At 40.1% G+C, this 8,737-nt stretch overlaps 1 protein-coding gene across 3 annotated transcripts in view; it reads left to right on the top strand.

The window, feature by feature from the left end:
* Window positions 1-8,647, top strand: part of LOC111842693 (G-protein-signaling modulator 1-like) — a 32,394-nt gene extending 23,747 nt beyond the window's left edge. For all 3 annotated transcript variants that reach the window (XM_023809595.2, XM_023809593.2, XM_023809596.2), the window contains 3 exons: window positions 2,608-2,770; window positions 2,947-3,155; window positions 6,150-8,647. In XM_023809595.2, coding sequence (XP_023665363.1) covers window positions 2,608-2,770; window positions 2,947-3,155; window positions 6,150-6,350 — 573 coding nt within the window. In that variant the 3' untranslated portion in view covers window positions 6,351-8,647. The remainder of the gene's footprint in view (window positions 1-2,607; window positions 2,771-2,946; window positions 3,156-6,149) is intronic.
* Window positions 8,648-8,737: the final 90 nt, after the last annotated feature.

Genomic DNA, 8,737 nt, shown 5'->3' on the forward strand with positions numbered 1-8,737 from the left:
CTGATCCAATTTTCTGCATCAGCCCATTCTGGGTGTCCTGCCTCCGGCGATCAGATCATCTGACCGCAATTCTCTGGCCGAAGCCACAGTCAGGAATGATCAAGAGACTCATTTGCTCATGATAATTGTAGCTGTGATGGGTAATGCATGCACTTATGGACACAATTTCTTGATTGCTTTATTTGAAGGGATCATGGAATGATTTTCCCCAATATTTGTGACTTTTTCTCCTCTTAAAAATATTGTGCTTTACTGAATAAAATTTAATTTAATTCAGTGCACAAATGCCTCAAACAAATGCTTCAACTCAGTGGACATTCTGTGCTATTGGGTTGAAATAGGGAGTGTTTGAAGTGTTCAAAAAATAGCTTGCATTTTGCTCTGCCAAAGGGACGACCCCTGACTTTTGGTACAGCATCAGCACCCACTGGAGAAGCTAATAAGGTGTAATGGTGGTACAGTAGCTGTGAATATGTGCCCGATTTAGGCTCTCTGAGATCCCTTAGCCACTTATTTTAGCACATTGTCCATGTGTTTCCTAATTTAGAGAACATAGCAGTCAAATTAGACCAGGATCTAATTTCATAAAACCAAAGGGCCTTTACAGTTGCCTATTTGCATATTTATTTCTGTCTGAGTTAAAAAATTAAAGATCCCATTTATAATTTTTGATTCTCTACCGCTATTGAATGTAGGTGAGATGACATTACTTAACTGCTATGCATATATTTATAGTTAACAGATTCTATTATCCAGCGTATAATTGAGTAAGCCGGGTCAATGATGGCTAAATGATGGTGAATCCATTCACAGAGTAAATTCAATATTAAGACAATTATCAGGCAAATTTTTTTTAACCTGTAAGACACCATTACACCTTATTTCTCCGTAAAAATATGAAAGCTAGCCTGCTAGTCTCCCCCCAGTATTCCTGCCCGCGTTTTCACCTCTTATATTTGTGTTTTCGAGATGCTGCTCCATATGCGACAGGACAGACCAAGGGCAGACGATACGCTTCTCCAAAACACACCCCTCCTCGCTAAAGGCTATTTGTCACACTGAAAGTCACACAACATTACACAGGGGAAATGGAACCGGCTGGTAGATGCTCTGATGGACCATTATATTCTGTCTCTGTATAAATTACCTTTCCCTAATCTGTGGTGATGTAAATATGCACATGTTAGCAGGCATTTTATAATATGGTAGATATTCAAAACAAGAGTAGCTCAACAAAATGACATATGTTGTGGCAGAGCATCAAAATGATATGGCCAGTTCTGCTGCATTTTAAATAATAGCATGATCAGCGATATAACCAAGTGGAAAATGTTAAACATAAAAAATTCAAAGGAATCTCAATCCTTACTATGCATATTAGGCAACAGCTACATAGCAACACAAAACAAGGAATGTCTAAAGTGAATTAAAATAAAACAGGATAGTAATGATTGACATATAAATACCAACAATTCCAGAAGTACTGCAGTTTGGAGCCAAATTCTTTACCTGGGTAGCTTATGGTTTACAAACATAGAATACAAGGGTAGACCTCAAATGTATAACATTCAGTCTTATGTGTAGAGGCAAAATATACCCATTTTACGGCAGAGACAGCAGGCAGAGGTAGGAATAAAGGGTTTCAGATGAAAGAGTAACATTTTATACTGGTAGAGTATATACACTTTCTGACAAATCTTTGATATGACAAGGCTCCATTGTGATACTGTTACTACACACTCGGAAGCATCCTGTCGTCCAATAGGCTTTTACAGAGTTCCACTTTAGATGGCTAATCCTTTGCTTTTGTCATCTCTCCAGTTCATGTCTGTACTTTTTATTCTTACAAGTTGCTTTACTTTTCCCATTATTGACATTCTTCCTGAATAGGTCTAAACATCATCTAAACAAAATGTTTGTAGTTTCTACAGATTGCCATAAAGGCGTTTCACACAACACAGTCACCAAGGAATAATCACAACTAAGCACGAAAAATATCATGTTATATAATGTATGCTTGTACTGTTCATTTTACACAAACATGCAAATACTGCAGAATTTCAGTTAAAAAATCAAAGGCAAAAAAAGTCTAATTCATATCATTTCTACAGAGACAGCGCTATTCAGATCAGTGGTTTCAGGAAAAATGATTAATGTGTGCCCTAGATGTTTCAGAGCACATTGTATATATTGGCACCCTAGGGCCGTACGAACCAAATGCTTTTCAATGTCAGCCAATGACAATGACTTCAGGCATGCTGCACTGACCTAGATTTCCACTTCTGGAGTCAAATGTAGGGTCAAGGAGAATACTACACGCTGCTGAATCTTTAGTTTATGGTGGATCTGTGTTCAACAGACCACATTGTAGGCTTCTTTTCAACAGAGGATTCAACCAGTTGAACCTCAACCAACTCAACCAACTTTTGGGTAAATGGCTCTATAAGACTCCAAATCTTAGATACAGATTAGCCAATAAATAAAACTATGTGAAGACAATGTGAAAATAACATATAGCATCACATGAACAACACTGAAGTCTTTGTGTGAGATAAATGTCCATTTGGTTGACTAGAAATCTCCAATATAAAATGTGTTGTCTTTCAGAAGCTGGGCCGGGATCCCTCAGATGAGGACTGCTTCTTTGACCTCCTCAGCAAGTTCCAGAGCAGCCGCATGGATGACCAGCGCTGCAATCTCAATGAGCAGCAGGTCTGGGAGAAGGGAAAGACTGCTTCAAGTCGGGGCTCACTGGTGGACAATGTGAAGGGTCAGTTGTCATCTGCTCTTTCTTCATCTGAAAACAAATGGCTTCCACTTGAATTTGTCTTTTCGTAAATCTTTACTTATATACTTTGACCAGAAGTTCATAGCTGGCATTCAGTGATCAGGTTCACTACTTTGCTTGACTGCATTATCAGATATACTTCTCTCTCTTGTCTGCAGAATCTTGCTCCAACGTTTCCTCATCACAAACAGAGGAGCTCTTCGACCTCATTGCTAGTTCCCAGAGTCGGAGGCTGGACGACCAGAGGGCCAGCGTGGGAAACCTGCCGGGTTTGAAGATCACACATAACAACCTGAGTCACCTGTGTGGGGAGACTGACGCCAAGGAGCCAGGAGATGATTTCTTCAACATGCTCGTCAAGTGCCAGGTGAGGGCTAGGGATTTTTTACAAGCTTCTAAGTTCTTACAGTGCAGCCTTTCTGCAGTATTATGTGATCAGGCTTGTGCATCATTGATAAGGTAAAGTATAAGGTACAAGGTATAAGATAAGGTATAAGGTATAAGATAAGGTATAAGGTATTTTCAGCCACTGCTGATGATCCTGATGATTTTCAGGATTTTCTTTTGCTGATGTGTTTTCTGTTGATTTCAGTGGCTTACTTTCTGGACCTGCTGCCTGGAGTATGCAATGTTCTCTGCATTGTTATGGTTTTTCTTATACTGATACAGGCCTCCTGCCCCCTCATAGTGAGGAAACTTCCCTCAAAAGGGGAGCTATGAGCTATAGAGATCAGTTTATGTTCCAATACTACAGAAAGGACAGCTGACAGAATGTGCAGACTGTTGCACAATTTTCCTCCTATCACATATGAATAACATTGTGCTAAAGATCATTCAACGCGCATTAGAGCCCTACACAGAAAGAGAATCGTGAGCTCCATAAACAGCATTCAGGAAAGGCTAAAGAACAAGAGACATCATTGCTGACACACGATGGATAACTGAAAAAAAACAAGGGATGGCAGAAGGAGGTCAATGAGCTTCATTGATTAACTCAAAGTCTTTGATTGTATTTGACGATGTCAAACTGGATTGTTCTCCGGAAATTCTAGGGCATCTCATTATCCTTATTAGAAATCTCTACACTGGGAAAGAAACCACAGTGAGGATATAATATGGAGAAACTAAGTGTTTCCTTATTGATCTAAGAGTAAGACAGGGATGCAGCAAAGGATCCACTAGTGAAGATTGGTCATCAGTCAAGGACCTGGAAAAAATACTGACATATCACTAAGAACATAGATCAGAAATTCCTAGAATATGGTATTTCCAGAGACACTTTATGGATGTGAGATACAATGAAGACACAGCACTGGTACAGTATTGATGTCTTTGATCATTAGTGCCGGCAAACTGCCATGAATCTGGGCGGGTTTGGAACAGGGATGAGACTGCCTGGTGGCACAAAGGTGGACGACCCACTTGCGGCTCAAAGAACAGCGGTTTATTTAACAAAACAGAAAACACTACGAACACAACAAAACCAAAAGGAGCACGAGGGGTCACAAACAAAAGGGGATAAACAAAGACTAAATTTACAAAGGGGGTCAGGAGGGCGGGCAGGCAGGCAGGCGGGCGGGCGGGCAGGCAGGCAGACAGGCTACTAACAGAATATCAAAAGCTACACTAACAACTATCACAAACATCTCAAACAATGAACCACTGAGGAACTAAACAGAAGCAGGGACTAAAGTACTAAGGGGTAACGAGACTAACACTGGACAGGTGAGGCTAATTAACAAAGACTGGGAAAACAGGGCACAGATGAAACTAATAAACTCAGAGGAACTAAAACAGGGAAACTAAGAACTAACCAAGGAAACAGAATCTAACACTGGGGAATTAGACAGATAAAAGCACAGTCACAGGCACAAAGAATTTAACCAAAACCAAATACAAATCAGAAGACACAGGAATTAGAAAAACTCATACAATGAAACACTAGGGAACAACTACAAAAACAGAGGAGGTGGGATTCAAACATGGAACAGAAGAGATCACAGACACCCACATGCTCAACAAGTTGAGCTATGCGGCTAACAGGGTGCCAGGGAAAACACAAAGACTGACAACACGAGGGACGGGATGACCAGCGACACCTGCTGGCCAAACGGGGAAGGGACACAGAGTGGAACAGGAGCTGACCCTGACAGCAAACACTTCATGGACTGCATATCATGGACTGCAAGAAAAACAAGCAAATAAACTCTTGATCAAATCAAGTCTGAACCTTCCACTGAATTAGAAAATGACCAGATTGAAGCTGTTTTGGACATAACATGAATACCCTTAAATGGAGCCTGTTATGCTCATTTGCTCACCTGATGAGCCCAGTGTGCTCTGACTGGTCAGCTTGCCTGACACCTTCTGTCCCTGTTTTGCAGTCTGCAGACAGATCCTTGCAGTTAAGCAGCCAGTAATGATTGTGTTACAAGGTGACCTCACAATGTCATGGAAGTAAGGGCTGGAATTCAAACGAGGCGTTTCTGTGGTTTCTGTGGAGAGAGTTACTCCCATTGGTGTGTACATTGAGCCTTAAGACCAGAGGTGAGTAATTCAGGTCCAGAAAGTAAAAGTCCATATCAAGATTTTGTTTCAAACAACCAGTTGATTATAAAGCATCACAGTTGCAAAGTACTCAACTGGTTGGTTGAGGCAAAATCTGGCTCTGGCCTTTTACTCTCTGGACCTGAACTACTCTCCTTTGCTTAAGAATTTGCAGACCATCCACAGGCACATAAAGCTATAGTAGTATCCGTGAGCTGCCTTCCGTGTAGCGGAGCTCAATAACTTCTCCCAGCATGCTCCATGCTATTCATAAATAACGCTTGTCCGCATTACGTAAATAGCTGCACCGTGTACCCGACTGTCATGTGTGCCCTTACCTGAGTTTGTACTCCATCCTTGCCTGATCTTTGCCTGTCTCTTTGTAAGGTGTAACTTCTCACCATGTGGGTAACTTGCTGTTTGCAATGGGACCTCCCCACATTCCCTGGTCTGTGTGTATTTTGGGGTACTGCTGCTGAGAATGGCTGCTGTTGTGCTTATGCTGAACAAGAGTCCTTGTAAGGGCTGACAACGAAGAGCCCCGTGTTTGGAAGGATGCTGCCTCGCTTCTTGCAAATTGCTATTCACTACATAAGAGACTAAAGGAAAGTTGTGGATAAAAGAGCAATCGGCGAACCAGCAACACCTGGGACAAATCATACATTCTCTCTTTTCTGTTACCCTAATGCAGTATTGCTAGTGTAAGTTTAAACCCATGTAAATGACACTGAATAATGTGATTTTTTTTTTCATTAAGGTATTACGTGTGTACATTTCCTGTTTCACTATTATGTTCTTCTCTCACTCTTTTCAGTCCTCTAGAATCGATGACCAGAGGTGTTCCCCACCTGATCTGGGTCCCAAAGCCCCAACAGTGCCAGATGAGGACTTCTTTAGCCTTATCCAGAGAGTCCAGGCAAAACGCATGGATGAACAACGAGTCTTCCTTCCTACGAATGAGCCGGATGAGGCCAGCTCAGACGCAGCAACCCCTCCTTCTGGAGATTCCAGTTAGGGCTGTATAACCCCAGGTTGACCTCCAAGTCTGCGACACACTCAGCCACCCACCAATTTCCATTTTCATTTATTTAAAAAAATATTTATGTCAGTATAAAGGCAGAGAGAAAGTCAAGTTCTGGAAGCCATTAAGAGAGATCAGTCAAGATAAAGTCGAAGTCTTTTACATTCTTTGGAAGGTTTTACATTCTTTGGACTCAAGACATCGCACACAAAGTAAGGTCAATTTAAGAAAACTGAAGCTAGCTAAAGAGCTGACCGCTATAGGGATAAAATAAAAAAGGAAGAATGACTGAAAGCCAAATGCACACCATTGTGTGAAAGTGAGACACAGTTTGCTATTCCCATGCTTCCCACTAAAATAACAATTGTAAATGAGTGTTTGGGATAATACAATTACACCGTGAGCTGAGAATAATGTAAAACCACTTTATTATTATTGGCCAAAAGAATAAAAGGGTTAATGCTGGCTTACTTGTCAATATACAGCATGCGTGATGGTAGAGGAGGACAGATTATAGGTGTTTGAAAAGGATTTTTTCTTTACATTTTGTAGTTTGTGAGGATCCTGTCATTGCCCTGTCTGTGATCCCCCAAATGGACGAGTGGGGGGGGTTTGAGGAGCTGGAGCGAGACTGTGTGCAGCCAACATAGCATCCATGCGGGTCATACTTTATTTATGGCTAGATAATTGACTGGGGGCAGAATTTTTTTTTCTTCACACAGAACATTGCACTCAGTCCACTTTGGTTTTCCTCCAGTTTCCTCTTTGTATTGTACAGGACCTTGCAGAACTTAATATAGTGTTAAGTTTTAAATCTGGGGGCTAAACATCAGGGATAAATAAAAATAATAATTTTAGGTTGTGAAATATATAATAATATTAACATTAAAATATTTTGGAATATTGCTTTCATAAACAATGCCTGACATGTGTTTGCATTGTTTGAAGTATCAGTCAACCTATAGGACTAGTACAGTCAGGCACATGTTAAACGTGGGATATTCAGGACTCTGTTCTGAGCCAGCAGGTTGCAGCTCCAGGACTTTTGCACTTCCTGGGTCTTTTTGACTGTTTTCCACAACATGTTTTCCTTGCACAGCATAACTGCATTTTTTCCTGCAGCACTGGATGAATAATCTGCATTACTGCACCAAAAGCTGAAACCAGCTAGAGTTTAAAAAATACGAATTCTGAAAAAGCACCTTGTGAGCAAAAGAACTAATTCAGCAACCAAGAGTGAGGATATTTACTGTTGTTTTCATATTCTGGGCAATCCTGCACTGGGTAAACAGTACCAGAAATGAATAGATGGATGGATATTACATTGTGAACACAATTGCCCCTTAATACAAGAAGGACTAACGTATTACTGAACTGATGTGGAATGGAGAGATAGAATTATAACATAATTAGATGCAGCCCAAGCAGGCAATATAATAAAAAGTAAAATTGTGAAAGAAACGCAAAAAATATTTAAGTATTACTTATATAAAAAAAAAGTTGTAGGAGTATGGTCATTTGGCCTGCAGTTTTGGTTACGTATTAGCTCTAGATTTTAGCTGTGAAGACATTAAATTGAAACATGGTACTAGGACTGAGGTTGACTTTTCACAGGAATTGTGGTTCTACCTCAGAATCATTATGCATATGTGTATGTGTGTTTGTGTGTATTAATGATAAGTGAAAAGTTAAATTGATCCCATTGACTTGTATACTTTCTTACTGTCAAATGTACAATACAAAAAGCTTTTGTATTTTTCAGATTGTGAATGTGGGAACCTCCCCTCTGTTAACAATAAAGCTGTTATGGGATGTGCTTTACCTGTGGTTCAGACAAGTTTGGTAGAAATGTCAGACTGAACACTTACTCTCCAAAGGAAGGATATTTACAATTTCTGGTCTGCATTGCAGCACGTGACCTGCAGATGACACTGTGGTCTGTTGTTGCTCCATGACATCCTCCACCCAGGTAGAGTTTTTGTACAGGACACAATAAATATCCATACTGCCAAACAAAGTTTTTTATGCAATAATCAAAGTCAAACGCTCCCCAAGTGCGCTCAGGGTGTTATCTACAATATTATTATTGCTGGTTGTAGATTTTTCTTGAACAGTTTTTGGAAATTTTTATTGACTTTTCATGGAACATTTGGATGAAGGCTGGGAATAAAGATGCATGCAGTGGTATGATGGATACTCTGTTGTCTCTGTGCCATTTTGGAGTAAATTGTTAAATTTTTAGTGTTTATATCATTTTGATCATTTAAATAAATATGAAATGTTCTACTCTTTTTAAGGAGAAATGTTCAAGTAATTTTTCTACCCAGTGCCAATATATACATACAGTAAATACTTTATTAGTCGAGCTGAACATTATGCAC

The sequence above is a fragment of the Paramormyrops kingsleyae genome, chromosome 2, assembly GCF_048594095.1.
Source record: "Paramormyrops kingsleyae isolate MSU_618 chromosome 2, PKINGS_0.4, whole genome shotgun sequence".
In the NCBI taxonomy this organism is placed as follows: domain Eukaryota; kingdom Metazoa; phylum Chordata; class Actinopteri; order Osteoglossiformes; family Mormyridae; genus Paramormyrops; species Paramormyrops kingsleyae.